This window comes from Canis aureus, chromosome X, assembly GCF_053574225.1.
Source record: "Canis aureus isolate CA01 chromosome X, VMU_Caureus_v.1.0, whole genome shotgun sequence".
Classification (NCBI taxonomy): domain Eukaryota; kingdom Metazoa; phylum Chordata; class Mammalia; order Carnivora; family Canidae; genus Canis; species Canis aureus.
The window spans coordinates 22,016,627-22,032,888 of NC_135649.1; the positions used below are offsets into that span (position 1 = coordinate 22,016,627).

Sequence of the window (16,262 nt, forward strand, 5' to 3'; positions counted from 1 at the left end):
AATTCAACTACTTTTCTGCCCATTAAGTTTCCTTCTGACACAACAGATCTTTTTTTGTGCTATCTCATCTAGCCAGTGACAATAGAAAAGGCTTTTGGCATTGATGAAAAACAAATGATACATAAGCTTCCTTGACTTGCCCTAGAGAGCTCAAATCCATAATCATGGAAGCTGAGTCTCTTGGACACATGTCATTAGGGCAGTGTCTGACTTATTATGTTCATTACGTGGGAAGCAGAGACAGGCCATCTCTGGGGTTTGGTTTGGAGCTCCCTTTCATCTAACATGGTGTTTTGTACAGCTGCTATTCAATCAAGTTAATCCACAATGATGGCAGATTAGGAGCTTCCCCTCTACCCAGCAGCTGTCTTTCCTGCAAGAGTATTTGCTTTTCCAAGCTAGTCAAATAAGACTGATGTTAGTTTTCACATGAAGAAAGGGACCAAAAACAGTCAGACCTCCAGTTTAAGGAGCATCATTCTTCCCATCATCCCAGAAGAATCCAATAATGGACTGATTAAGGAGTATTCATTGAATACTGTGCGCTCCTTCATTTTCCCTCATTAAAATATCCTTAGCATCCAAATGTGGAGCCTGGGAAGTCCCAAAGGAGAAGAGTTCTCGTTATGGTGTCTCCACTTTATTGATTATATCACCTCCATAATAGATGTTGGAAAGTATGGACTTATGGACTTTATTCCCGGAGCAAGACACTGCTCATCTATGGGCATTGTCATTTTTAAGAAGGCAGTTCTCAAGGCACCTTGGTGGCTCAATCAGTTAAGTGTCTGCCTTTGGCTCAGGCCATGATTTTGGAGTCCTGGGATCGAGCCCCACTTTGGGCTCTGTGCTCAGCAGGGAGTCTGCTTATCACTTTCCTTCTGCCCCTTCCCCCCCAACTTGCACACTTGCGTGCTCTCTGTCTCTCTCTGAGATAAATAATTAAAATCTTAAAAAGAAGAAGAAGGCAATTCTCACTGGCCCAGAAGGCCAACTCTGATGGAAACAGAAAGAATGAAGATGTGTGACACATGACAGGTCACTGCTCTACAAGCTCCTCAAGGAAAGCCAGATTTCTGGTTCTATTATTTTTAATATCTTCCATGAAAAGAACATGCCTTCAGTGACAGATGAAGTTGAAATCCTGAGAAAGGAGAGCAGTGTTCATCAGCATGGAGAACACTTCACTGAAAGCCAATGATATGTCAAACACTATACCAAATAGAATTAGTGCCTCCATAAAACAAGCTTGTTTTTACGGGGGCCAGCGCCTGGTCAATTTATTTCAGCAAACATTCACGGACGAACAGCCCAGGCTGGAAACGGCTTAAGCCAAGCATGGCCCTTGCCGTCTAGGCTGCCCTGGGGCGGCGACAGAGGGCCACATACCCAAGGAAAGCTAATTCAGACCGAGTCTCGGCAAATGTCATCATCAAGGGCCAAAGAGCCATGCAAAACTAGGAGGAAGTGGTTCATCATGCCCAGGGAGGCCAGGAACCACCTTGGAGAGGAGATAGGATTCAAATCAGGCTGGAGGAAGTCATGGAAGGTGGAGAGGCACCTGTGATGATGCCTGCTATATGCAAAGTACTATGAGAAGCCCTGGGAATAAAGCAATGAACAAAAAAAGACAAGATTCCTGCCCTAATACTTGCTTCAGTACTTTAGAACCCCCATATTTTCTCCCTAATTCATCTCATATATGAGATGCCTCTTGAATGATAATAGCTCATAGGCTTCCTATCCATTTTGTTCATTTGTGCTTTTATTCACCCACCCATTCTTTAAAAATGTATTGATCTAGGATCTGGGGGATCCAAAACGGGCATAGCTCCGTCCTTGCCTTTAAACTCAAAGTCCAGTAGCAGAGACAGCAAAGTTAATATCATAACACTACAATGTAGCAAATGTCTTAGAAACATGCAGAAAAGTACTGTTTTTGCCAGAGTGGGATGAGGGGGAGTGCTAGGTAGGTGGTTGTGGTCTGGAAAGGTTCACAGAAGTGGTAATATTTGAGCTCAGTGTCCAGAGATATGTAAGAATATGGCAGATGGGGAAAAAAGGCTAAGAATGGTCCAGGAAGAGGAAACGATGCATCAATGATTAGAAAGCATGCAAGAGTATATGGTATGGGCACAGTGGTTAAATATTGAGTGAAATTACATCACCCCATTCCGTAGGCAGCTTATAAGTAAGCTTACAGTAAAAGAGAAAAGTCAGAAGTAAGATAAACCAGCATCTAGGAAAATATAAGTGAAGATCAAAAGTGAAGACAAAGTGAGGAGGTAAATTAGAATTCAGATGTATGGGTCATTGGATCCTACCCAATTTCTAAAGTTGAGCTATACCTGTGACCAGGTAGCTAAAACAGAAAGGGAAACCTGATCGGTTACATAATGTGCATTTTCCATGAAGAGAAAATATACCAAACCTCAGAGAAGTCAAACTTTTCATGGCCCTTCACAATTTTGTGTGTGTGTTTGACATTTTTGTTCTGAAAAAATTTTCTCATAGGGAGCTTCAAATATAGGAATAGACACTTACTGAGGTAGTTGAGTGATTTCTGATGCCCAAGCATGGGTGTGTAGCCCAGGACTAGTCAATATTACTTTCCTTAGTTTGTGCAAAATATAAAAACTAAAAATATGGTGATTTTTACATAAAGCTAAATTTGCTCAGTTGAAAAGACTTTTTTATTCTGAGATTATAGACTTTCTACATTTTGGTTTTAAAATGTTCTGTCTTTTATGAACTATGCTGGCTAGTTTCTGTTATTTTTCCCCACATCCTTTCTTGGCAAGTTAGAAGGGGGAATAATTAAATGTATGTATGTATGTAATTCTATTTTATTCCTCTCAAATCTAGAAATATGGGAACCATAGATGTAGCATGAAATGTCCTCACTAATGCCCCTCCAAAGGTGTTCATAGCATCCTATGATGAGAGCCACAATCATGACCCTGAATCTGTCAAATGTTCTAACAAGGCAAGAACACAGTATAAATAAATAGAAAGGAATAGGTGGAAGATGGGCTAGAAAGGTAAATATTTGCAAAAATTTATACTAAAGAAATTAAGTTTTGTTAGAAATTTGAAATCAAAGCTGAGATTTACTGAGGTGTCTTTGTGAACCAAAATTATGCCATATAACCCACCCAAGCCTAGTTTGCTACCTTATTTGCCATTGTACATGAACGAGGCCCTGCTTCAACTTTCCAGTTGGCCTGAAGCAAGAGTTTAAATGATCTTCTGGAGAAGTAGGCAGATATTAGTAGAATTTGAGAGTCATCATGCAAAAATTTGGAAACTTGTGCTCTAAGAGGGCTAGTGATAACTGTAGCATCATCTCACAGTACAGCCCGGCTGTCCCTAGAAATATTTGTTCTCTCTTCAGGTTGACTGCTTGAAAGGTCTTCTTGAGGATGTGCATAAAGAAGAGGCAGTCACTGTAGTGGGTTAAAATTTTAACCACTGTAGTGGGTTAAAATTTCTCAATACCAAGGTATAATTATTAATTTTCCAATGAATTTTGTGGGAACTCTAAATAAATAGCAAGAATGTCCCAGAAATGTATACCTCAATTAGAATCATAATTCTCTGTGAAATGCCTTAATTGATTTAGATCCCATTTGGAGCACTTATTTTAGACTAATCTATGGTTGTATTACAGTGGTTTTACTGTGAGTGCAAACTACCTCCTGGTGCTCAAAGGATCTCTGGAACACTTAACAGCATGGACATACCTTTATGGGCTGGGGAGCACATGGATAGGGAGAAGTCATTAAGTGCAGGCAGAGCCTTTCTGAGGGTGTGAATGGACTTCCAGCCAGCCAGAATCAGATCCAGTTCTAAAAAGGCAAGACTAGGGATCCCTGGGTGGCGCAGCGGTTTGGCGCCTGCCTTTGGCCCAGGGTGCGACCCTGGAGACCCGGGATCGAATCCCACATCGGGCTCCCAGTGCATGGAGCCTGCTTCTCTCTCTGCCTCTCTCTCTCTCTCTCTCTCTTTCTGTGACTATCATAAATACAAATTAAAAAAAATAAAAAGGCAAGACTAACTATAAATGTGTCATCTCTTATCTTTGCTCACCTCCAGCTCATACACTGCCACAATTTCAGCTTCTTCTGTGGGTCAAAGTTGAGACAATGGATTTAAAATAGAGGCATCTAGGGATGCCTGGGTGGCTCATCTGCCGAGCATCTGCCTTTGGCTCACGGTGTGATCCCATGTCGGGGGATTGAGTCCCACATCGGGCTCCCTGTGAGGAGCCTGCTTCTCCCCCTGCCTGTGTCTCTACCTCTCTCTGTATTTCTCATGAATAAATAAATAAATAAATCTTTAAAAAATAAAATAGAGATGTCTAAATTACCTAATAGTGTGGCAATTCATATGTCGAACATCTCAAGAGGAAATTCTAGGTGTAGAGATAAGCAAACAGATGGTAGCCTTTTGGACAGAAATATTTGAAGGCCTGCTGCAGGTTAAGTAGTTAGAGACAGACCTTAATCTGACAAGGAGTATCTTGTTTTCCTGTGGATCCATGGACTTTGTGGGAAGCAATATAGACTAATGGTAAAGAGTATTGTTAGTAAAAGCCACCTACTGTATGGCCTTACAGTGTTAACTCTGTGAGCTTCAATTTCCTCATCTGTAAAATAGAGAATATATATTGCCCATTCCTTAGGACTGTGAAGATTAAATGAGATGGTATGTATAAAATTGAATCATTAGCTGGAAATTCATATAAACTCAATTAATGGATAGTATTTTGGACACCATCCCTTTTCCTCTGCCACAAAAGTGGAGTTTGCATTTTACAGGAAGAACAACACTGTGAACCATCCTGCCAGAAAATATCAAGGGCTGAACCATAAAATTGGCATGTGTGGTGTCTTTATCAGGCATCAAAAATGGGCAACCTCTAAGATTTCTAGTGTTTTCTTTTTTTCTGATTTCACAGTATTTTTTAAAATTTCTTTTATTAATTATTTTTATTGGAGTTCAATATGCCAACATATGGCATATCACCCAGTGCTCATCCTGTCAGGTGACCTCCTCAGTGCCTGTCACCCAGTCACTCCAACCCCCCCCCCACCTCCCCTTCCTCCCCCTCATTCATTTCCCAGAGTTAGGTGTCTCTCATGTTCTGTCATCCTCTCTGATATTTCCCACTCATTTTATCTCCTTTCCCCTTTATTCCCTTTCACTATTTTTTTATATTCCCTGAATGAATGAGACCATATAATGTTTGTCCTTCTCCGATTGACTTACTTCACTCAGCATAATACCATCCAGTTCCATCCACGTTGAAGCAAATGGTGGCTATTTGTTGTTTCTAATGGCTGAGTAATATTCCATTGTGTATATATAGATTTCTAGTGTTTTGTAGATATCTGTAGTCTTAGTCCATCAAGTAGAATGTCACTTACCTGGCATTGTTTCAACTGGCACATCCACACAGCAACAGTACAGTGTCAACAGTTGCTCAAGACAGTGGCTCTGGGGCCTTGCAGGGTCCCAAAGCACCTTTTAAATAATCTGAGAAAAGTCATGGTCAATCTACTCTGGGTGCTTACTGTACTTTCTATTTGCATTCATTAAAAATAGCCAGCTCGGGATCCCTGGGTGGCGCAGCGGTTTAGCGCCTGCCTTTGGCCCAGGGCGCGATCCTGGAGACCCGGGATCGAATCCCACGTCGGGCTCCCAGTACATGGAGCCTGCTTCTCCCTCTGCCTGTGTCTCTGCCTCTCTCTCTCTCTCTGTGTGACTATCATAAATAAATAAAAATTAAAAAAAATAAAATTAAAAAAAAATAGCCAGCTCTATTAACTAATCACACCCCACTCCCTAGGCATGCTGCATATTCTGCATATCTATTGCTGCATGACAAACCATTTTATAGCTTAGTAGCTTAAAAAGCAATCATATTATTCTATTTTAAGAGTTTCTGGGTGAAGAATTTGGGCAGGACTCATATGGGCAATTCTTCTGTGCCATATGGTATCAACTGGGATGTCTCAGTATGGTAGGCTAGTCTGGAGGTTCCAAGACAACTTTATTCATATGCATGGCACCTTGGAAGGAGCAGATAAAAATACTGAGCTCAGCTGGCTCCCTCTCCTTCCGTTTACTGTAAGGCCCTCTCCACATCTCTCTCAGCCATGGTAGTCCAAAATGTTACACGGTGTCTTGAAGATCCCATAGCATGTGTTCCTAGAAACAAGAAGTGGAAATGGTATCTCTCCTAAGGCCTAAGCCTGAAAACAGACACAGCATCCCTTATGTCAAAGCATTCTGGAGCCCATCCAGATTCAAATGGGGATGGCAGACATAGGCCTCACCTCTTAATGAGAGGAGTGTCAAAGAATTTGTATCCACCTTTAATCTGTCACACTGGGAAAAAAATAACTGTATGGAAGTACTTTGTTGCTCATCTGCCATGTTTTTAATCATACCTGTTTCACTTTATACTATAATTAATTCTTTAAAACAATTGTCATATTACACTGAGAGTCAGTATAGTGGTTAAGAGCATTATAGTTAGACAAGCCTACATTTAGATCCTAGTTCTGCTTCTTCCTGGCTGTATAATCTTGGGCAAGTAACAAAATACTCAGCCCAAATTTCTGTATAAAATGAAGGATAATAACAGTAGCTAGTTCACAGGATTACTGGAATGTGATCATATAAAATTCTTAGCACAGTGCCTAGCACATTGTAAGCACCCAGTAAACAATTTGAGTGCTGATAATTGGTGATACAGCATTGTAACTGCATGGATGTTTCCAAACTAAACTATGAAGCTGAGGGTTTATCTTACCCATTTCCTCAATCCTAACACCTGGCACAGGGCCTGGCATCAAACTATTAAATGGATGGACATATGAACAACTGAGTGGCAGCATAGAAATGGTATGTGCCTCCAGTGTAACTCTCTGGCTCAAATGCATAAAGAAAATAGAGGATGATTTACTCCTAGGTAACTACTCTAGGTTGAATGAGCACAAATTGCTAGGGAGCAGGAATGTTTAAGGCTACATTGAAGTAGTACTTGAAATCATGTAGTGGAGCTGCAACTCAGAGGAGCAAGCTGGCCCAACTAACACAGCATTCATAGCATCTCTAATAAGTTGGGATTTGGAGAAGTTCATGAATCAGAAGAGGGAATACAAACCAACCTCTTATGATACTTCCAGGCATGACAATGCCAAGAGTCAGAAGGCTGTAAGGAAAAAGTGCTAGAAGAGATATAAAAGCAAAACAGAATGGTGTTTTTGTTGTGGGAAGGACTTTGGAGGAATACCTTGGCCCTTTCCATAATCCTTTTATAAAATGATTTCAAATCTCCTTCAGAAGTTTGATTTCCTAACATAAATGTTAATACTACATACTTGCTGGTGTACTTCTCAAGCCAGGCTGGGGGCCTCAGAGAGATAATTTCTCTGGTGTTCATATTCCCAAATGTGTTTTAAATTGTCGGACTTCTTTGATTTTTCAGGTTCTGCAATACTTGTATAAGTCTGATAATTTCAAATGGTTATTTTCTTGGTTGGCATTAGAAATTCACATCGACTTTGGTGCTTAATGGTTGAAGATAAACAAAAGAAATAATCAATGTGTTAGGAGCCTTTGAAATGTCATGTGCAACCTGCCCTCTAGCAAGCTCTGCTGGTCAGTGTAGCCTATGGAACTCTTGGCATATTGAACACAAGGAAGAAAGGGAGTTTATCTACTTTCGCTTTAGCCATATGTCATGAATATATTTGCTTTTAAATGAATTTCATAAAATATTAATGTAATCATACCAAACAGAGTGGTGAGTACATCAGTCAGGAGTTATATTTATCCAGTGTATTTGTTTTTTGTTTGTCTCCATTTATTAGTAGACAATACATGGAGACAGGCATTTCTTTCTCAGTCGAAGTGGCAGAACTTGTTTAATGAACTAATGTTTCTGTAATCTGTGGTAAGGTAGAGTTCTGAGTGACAGAGCTATATGAATAACAATGAGGAGGCAGACAGAACAATAAAAGAAAGACAAACATTTCTGTTGAAGGAGAAAAATAGATGGAATTGTTTAGTTAGCACACAATCTAATCTGATCTTTTCCTACTGAAAATTAAGAGTTTGTAAATGGGTTAGATAATGTTAACAGTTTCTCCAAAACCACATACACAAGGAATCAAAATATCCAAAGACAAAAATGGCATTTTTAAACACAGCATTCTTATTCTACAGCACAGGAACATAGGGTATCAGGGGCCTAAGTCCTCTAAGATGGAAACGAAGACCTAGACCCCCTGCCCCCACTTGATAGAGCCTGACATATAAAAAGCTATCACAAATGCTTGTGTAATGTGGGAATGAATGCCTGAATAAGTGAACTTATTGATATGTGTATGCATGTTTTGAATGGAAGGAGGGAAACTTACCTATCAAGACTACCACCTATCATGCCAGAGGTTTTCATATCTGTTCTGTTCTTTCATCCTTTGAGCCAAATGTCATCATTTATCCACACTTCTATCAAAAAAGAAATAGTGTTATGATACCAGACATTAAGAAACCTTCCGGGATCCCTGGGTGGCGCAGCAGTTTAGCACCTGCCTTTGGCCCGGGGCGCGATCCTGGAGACCCGGGATCGAATCCCACGTCGGGCTCCCGGTGCATGGAGCCTGCTTCTCCCTCTGCCTGTGTCTCTGCCTCTCTCTCTCTCTCTCACTGTGTGCCTATCATAAATAAATAAAAAAAATTAAAAAAAAAGAAACCTTCCTTAAGGTCATATAACTAGTATATGGAGGAAAGTAAAGATATGAGAGCCACAGAGAGGGAGGAAGGGAGCATGTGTGTGTGCGTGCACACAGACACATACACACATGCATGTGAACAAGGGCATGTTGGCTGAACTGACATGTGAAAGGCTAAAAGTAAATTTGTTTTCTGAAAAATAAAATTTCTTCTAATTTCTTGGAAGAAATTTTTTTCTTCCCAAACATATCTGGGGTCTGGATATTTCAGCATTACAGGAATATGGGAAGATGGGGAATGCCCTCGCTCTTGTAGGCTGACTTTGCAATGGAGGATGCACATGTGCTACCCGCCTGCATATCTGCCTGATCTAAAGACTCACCCCTATTGGGCCTATTGTATCTGAAGTTCTGCTTCTAGAGGGACCACAGATTCTCTCCGCTGTTTAGATTCCCCCCTTCAATATCTTGGAAGCCACCCAGGGGATTCAGAGCCAGCTTAAGGACACGCTTATAGGTGTTGCCCCCTCAAGCCTCTGTGGTGAGCAGAGTAAGGTTTTGAGGAGTCAGACCCACACTACTACTTAACTGCCCCTACATTATCAAAACTCCTTATGCAATATTTTCTTTGTTTGCAGTCCATTGTGCATTCTGTAGCAGAAGATAGCAGTGAGAGCTATCTAAGGAAGTAGAATGCATTTCCTTCTCTCAAAGAACTTGCATTTTGATACAGAGACAAAATTTAAATGAAATTAGTACCACCCTTAGACCCAGGCAAGTGAGACCTTTGCCCTAGGTCTGCATCTCAGGGGACCTCATGCTTTGAGATGCCTATCTTGATATTTTCTAAGTCCCCGCCTGGTGCTAAGGACCAGTCAGGTAGGTAGTGTGATCAGAGTAGGTGGCCTGAGTCCAGAATAGGTCCTAGAACCTATAGGTTCTAATCTTAAGAAGCACCTTTCTTGAGATGTTTAAAGTTCCTCTTCATTGCCTGGAACTGACCAGGGCTTACAGTGCTGTCTAAGCAAGGAGTCCCATTCTCAAACTAAACCTCTGTGGTCCCCAGTCCTCCTTTCTCCCCTTTGGGGCATTCTCCAATCCTCTACTCCACATGTGGAGTCAACCAGATTCTACAAGAAGCTTCAGAACTCCTGCCTATGGAGTCCTCCCAGAGTCTTGGTTCCAGAAAGGTAGCCTGGTAAGTAAATCACTCCAGCTGCATGGTATGGTATTTCTTTCATGATATCTCATGAGATTATGCCACTGAAATAGTGTTGATGCTGATTTGGTATGAATCGAATGGTGTATATAGATTAGCCCCACAGAAAAACATTTGTTTGAGGGCCCCTACATATCCTAGAAGCATCCCTAAATGAAAATATTATGCAAAATAAAATGAAATTCAGTGGCAACAAATGTAGAACAGATTTTCAACACAGAGTTGAGAGTGAACCAGAATTATCTGGAAAAAGTTCTTCAGAGAGAATGGCCTTAAAGTGTTCTCTAAGGCAGGCCTGTAAGTATGGGGAGAATTTGGGGAGGCTCAAATGGTTCCAGGAAGGGAGAACAACATGAACAAAAGCACAGAGAACAGTTGTTTATTGAGTATTTTTTGTGCTATACATTATGCTAAGTACTTTGCATTCATCATTTTATTTGTCACAGCTCCCCATAAAGTAGGGGTTTGCAAACGAGGAAATGGAGGTTCAAAAGATTCATCCTACAAATAATAGAAACAAATAATAAGAGGACCCAGATCTAATTCCCAAAATTATATGTTCTTAACACCATGCAATACTGCAAAAAAGTCAAGAAGTATTACAAGGGTTAGCAAGAAGCCTTGTCTGAATGGAGCAGAGGGTGTGTGTTGGGAACCAGTGGAAGGCAAGATCAGCAGACAAGGTACAGTCATAGTATGAAAGGCCTTGGATATCAAAATGAGATATAGAGATAAATAGACTGATCAGGCAAAAACAAACAGCCCTATAGCAAAAGAAAAATGCACAAGTAGAATATAGTGTTTAAGACCTGGTGATGCCAATGCCATGTTTTCTTAAATATTTTGCCTCTGTCTTAGAAAGATCCTTGGTTTGAAATTTATAAGGTAATATTCTACCTCTACCTGACCTTGCCTGCTGTTGTTTATTGTTCTCTCTTTTCTCTCCTTTTTTTAGACTTTGATCCTGCTCTTGGAATGATGACTGGAATTCCACCAATAACTCCAATGATGCCTGGCTTGGGGATAGTGCCTCCTCCAATTCCACCAGATATGCCAGTAGTAAAAGAGATCATACACTGTAAAAGCTGCACGCTTTTCCCTCCAAATCCAAGTAATATTCTGCTTTTTCTCCACACAAGTCACAATGTTTTGGTGTCTAGGAACACTTTATTCTTTTTCAAAAGAATACCCAAGGGCTTCATAGATGTATGTAAGAAGCTTCACCTAGAAAACAGAAGACAGAAAATTTTCTATTAGTAGGCACAGCTGAATTTTATGCACAGAACAGTAGATTTCTGTGTGCTAATTGTAGTACAAATGATAAAATATGTTTCTAATGCCATCTGGTAAGGAATTCAAGTGTGTTCATACAAAAAGAGAAACCTGATACAAATTGTTCAACACTGTCATTTGCAGACTCTCTTTTTCATAACTGGCCTACATGCTGTGATGGCAGTAATAGAGTGTGTCTGAGCCTACCTATGGCACATGAGAATATATATTTGGTGCTAAGAATCCTCCGTTGCTACCAGCTATTCACACATCACTCAAACTACTGCTATTTAACTGATGAGCTGCAACAGACAGTGGGGTGAGGTTTAACTTCAATGAGGGCAAAGAGTAATACTGAGACTAAGTCATACCACTTGCATCCATCCAGTTAATGAAATTCATGTGGAAATGATCTAGGGATCATTGTCAGTAATGAATGGGTTTCTCCTTAGACTCTTAACATATGCAAAGATATGGTGGCCATATTTCACTTAAAATATAACAGCAATAAGTGACTCAAACTCTTTTTCCTGAATCTATTTGGGGTTTTATTTACTTTAAGCAGATCAGAAGTTATTTCTGCACATGACCCAAGCCTCATTAAAGCTTTTTCCACAATTCTAGTGGTGGTGCTGGGTGGCCTACTTATGGAAGCTGCCACTACCATGCTGAGATTAAAGCTGTCAAGGGACACATCCAAGGGTTCAGGCCATAGATCAAATGGACTTGCCTTATCACAATAAACATAACTTCTGACATGTGACTTCAGATGACTATTTCATCTCCCACCTTAGGCAGGAATCAATTTATCATAGAATCAGGCCCTAGCAGGGACCCAGATTCTACTTAGAATCTGCTCGAAACTGTGAGGATTTTAAAATCAGTCAGAGTTAGTTGAGCAAATCACCTTGGCCCCTTTTGCTAGTGAAAAATGTCCTTAATGCCTTCTCCGGGTCTTTGAACTTGATTGTCAGCAGCGTACTTCCTTCCAGGCCAGTAAGAAATCTAGGAGGCTAGCATCTCAGAAGACCAAATTGGGAGAAGAGCTAGTATATCACAGGAGAATTAGGAAATGGAGAGGTAAGATGGCATAGTGGGCCTTACCTCCCAGCTCAAGTGGCCATTCCCGGGTTTGTGTTTAGAGCGTAGGTGAATGAATGGCACTGTACTCTTGTCTCTTACCAGTACTGCCACTGACCTTACAAATGGACAGCAGGCTTTTTTCCCCTTTCTTCCAGTGTGTTGCTTTTGGAATCAAGAAAGCTGTGCATCACTGATACTACCTTTTTTCACATTAAAAGCCATGAATTGAGGCATTTCCAGTATTAAAACCTCCTACTTATGTAAAGGTAGCATCCTGCTGGTTTAATCATCCATTTATCACATAATCAGCCTACACTAGGCTTTCATTGTCTCCATCAAGTCCAGCGTAAAAGGATGGCTCATAACCTGTAATGTCTAGGTTGAGTACAAGAGATGACTTTACAGGCTGTTCAGTCACTGAATTTCCAAAGAATAACAGATACCTTGTATATAACACATAGATCACACTGTTGAGCAGTGTTTAAAGGAATACAGATATGCACAGCTTAAAAAGGCTCTAACTTTTTTAAGAGGCTCTAATTTTTGGTAGTCTCTAGGAAAAGAAAGAAACAGACACCTCTCAAATACATTTATCCTTCCCCACCTATACATGCCTTCTCTGTTCTGAGCTAGAAGAGCCACAGAGTGAGAGGGAACATTTTACCTTCATGGCTCAATCCTTTAGTTCTTCATCTCTGTGTTAAGAATACTGACAGAGCAATTAGTGTCAGTAAAGTGGTGGCTTCTGGGAAGGAACCTGGCTTTGGAATTGAATTAAAAACCAACACTCCTGGGACCCCTGGATTGAGTGCCTGCCTTTGTCTCAGGGCATGATCCCATGGTCCTGGGATTGAGTCCCACATCGGGCTCCCTGTGAGGAGCCTGCATCTCCCTCTGCCTATGTTTCTGCCTCTGTGTCTCTCACAAATAAATAAACTCTTAAAAAAATAAATAACATTCCTGACACAGCTTAAAGTAAGCCACTGTTCTATTTCCTGTTTAGAACTTGGATTTTGTTAAAAGGGGGCTCAGGTTGATTGTGTGGGGGAAACACTAATGGAGAAGGCTCCCTTCTTTCTGTGCTGAAAGAATGGTAAGTACCATTTTTGTTAACACCCCCAGACTATAAAGGTGTGATAGGAAGAGGGGTTTGATATGCTGAAACCTTTATCTTCTCCGGAGCCTACCAGCCTTGTCTGATAAGGCCTTGATTATAAACCCCAGTACTTATGTCTGCCTCTGCCTCTGCCTCTGCCTCTGCCTCTGGTATATTCTCTTACATTCAGTGGCCTCTCAGCAATAAGGTCCTGTAATTTAAAGACTCTCACAGTCTCTTTATGCACCCATCAAATCTGCTTCTGTCTTGTTGCTTCATTAGAAAGTATCTTTACCATCAATTCCTTACCCTATCTCCCACCTGACACTTCATCCATGTGCTTGTTACATATATAGAACTCAAAAGTCCTGGGGCTCCCATTGCCCACAAATGCCAAGTCCAACTCCTGACTTCAGAAGCCTTTCACTGGTATGCTTCATGTGACTGTCTTCAATCCATCATTTCTACTTGCCACTTACCCACCCCTTAGTCAAGTTCAACTGCTTCCCAGTATCACCCTCCAGCCTAACTGCAAGCCTATCTTCTCCTGGAACATTTCCACTTGGAAGACACTGAAATTAAAACAATAGTTAATCATTCATCACTTTAATGCATTTTCATTTAAATATTGGGTACTAGGGCCAGTAGACAATTTTTACCCCTTAAATTACTTTCTCTCTCTGCTACTTTTAGTACTAGTGAACCCTATGAACCCTTTATCCTTTTTGAAATATTGCATCATTTGAAAGTGTAATAGTGACGAAGAGCACTAGAGAGATTATACAGATCAAGAAAAGATGACAAACAAGCAGAGTGCCCTGAGGAATTCCAACATTTTGAAATTTAAGAGAGGAGTTTGCATTTCTGTACAAAAGCCCTGTTTACTATTTCCAGTTCTTTTCTTTTTTTTATTTATTTTTTATTGGTGTTCAATTTACTAACATACAGAATAACCCCCAGTGCCCGTCACCCATTCACTCCCACCCTCCGCCCTTCTCCCCTTCTACCCCCCCTAGTTCGTTTCCCAGAGTTAGCAGTCTTTACGTTCTGTCTCCCTTTCTGATATTTCCCACACATTTCTTCTCCCTTCCCTTATATTCCCTTTCACTATTATTTATATTCCCCAAATGAATGAGAACATATAATGTTTGTCCTTCTCCGACTGACTTACTTCACTCAGCATAATACCCTCCAGTTCCATCCACGTTGAAGCAAATGGTGGGTATTTGTCATTTCTAATAGCTGAATAATATTCCATTGTATACATAAACCACATCTTCTTTATCCATTCATCTTTCATTGGACACCGAGGCTCCTTCCACAGTTTGGCTATCGTGGCCATTGCTGCTATAAACATCGGGGTGCAGGTGTCCCGGCGTTTCATTGCATTTGTATCTTTGGGGTAAATCCCCAACAGTGCAATTGCTGGGTCGTAGGGCAGGTCTATTTTTAACTGTTTGAGGAACCTCCACACAGTTTTCCAGAGTGGCTGCACCAGTTCACATTCCCACCAACAGTGTAAGAGGGTTCCCTTTTCTCCGCATCCTCTCCAACATTTGTGGTTTCCTGCCTTGTTAATTTTCCCCATTCTCACTGGTGTGAGGTGGTATCTCATTGTGGTTTTGATTTGTATTTCCCTGATGGCAAGTGATGCAGAGCATTTTCTCATGTGCATGTTGGCCATGTCTATGTCTTCCTCTGTGAGATTTCTGTTCATGTCTTTTGCCCATTTCATGATTGGATTGTTTGTTTCTTTGGTGTTGAGTTTAATAAGTTCTTTATAGATCTTGGAAACTAGCCCTTTATCTGATATGTCATTTGCAAATATCTTCTCCCATTCTGTAGGTTGTCTTTGAGTTTTGTTGACTGTATCCTTTGCTGTGCAAAAGCTTCTTATCTTGATAAGATAGATAAACCATTAGCCAGCCTTATTAAAAAGAAGAGAGAGAAGACTCAAATTAATAAAATCATGAATGAGAAAGGAGAGATCACTACCAACACCAAGGAAATACAAACGATTTTAAAAACATATTATGAACAGCTATATGCCAATAAATTAGGCAATCTAGGAGAAATGGACGCATTCCTGGAAAGCCACAAACTACCAAAACTGGAACAGGAAGAAATAGAAAACCTGAACAGGCCAATAACCAGGGAGGAAATTGAAGCAGTCATCAAAAACCTCCCAAGACACAAGAGTCCAGGACCAGATGGCTTCCCAGGGGAATTTTATCAAACGTTTAAAGAAGAAACCATACCTATTCTCCTAAAGCTATTTGGAAAGATAGAAAGAGATGGAGTACTTCCAAATTCGTTCTATGAGGCCAGCATCACCTTAATTCCAAAACCAGACAAAGACCCCACCAAAAAGGAGATGTACAGACCTATATCCCTGATGAACATGGATGCAAAAATTCTCAACAAGATACTGGCCAATAGGATCCAACAGTACATTAAGAAAATTATTCACCATGACCAAGTAGGATTTATCCCTGGGACACAAGGCTGGTTCAACACCCATAAAACAATCAATGTGATTCATCATATCAGCAAGAGAAAAACCAAGAACCATATGATCCTCTCATTAGATGCAGAGAAAGCATTTGACAAAATACAGCATCCATTTCTGATCAAAACTCTTCAGAGTGTAGGGATAGAGGGAACATTCCTCGACATCTTAAAAGCCATCTATGAAAAGCCCACAGCAAATATCATTCTCAATGGGGAAGCACTGGGAGCCTTTCCCCTAAGATCAGGAACAAGACAGGGATGTCCACTCTCACCACTGCTGTTCAACATAGGACTGGAAGTCCTAGCCTCAGCAATCAGACAACAAAAAGACATT

General features: G+C 40.7%; 1 protein-coding gene across 12 annotated transcripts in view; it reads left to right on the forward strand.

Moving 5' to 3' along the window:
- Positions 1 to 16,262, forward strand: part of ENOX2 (ecto-NOX disulfide-thiol exchanger 2) — a 288,127-nt gene that overhangs the window by 220,569 nt on the left and 51,296 nt on the right. For all 12 annotated transcript variants that reach the window (XR_013374604.1, XM_077888078.1, XM_077888076.1 and 9 more), the window contains one exon: positions 10,922 to 11,077. Coding sequence is in view for 11 of the 12 variants with exons in the window: in XM_077888078.1 (XP_077744204.1) it covers positions 10,922 to 11,077 (156 nt within the window). In the remaining variant the exon portion in view is untranslated. The remainder of the gene's footprint in view (positions 1 to 10,921; positions 11,078 to 16,262) is intronic.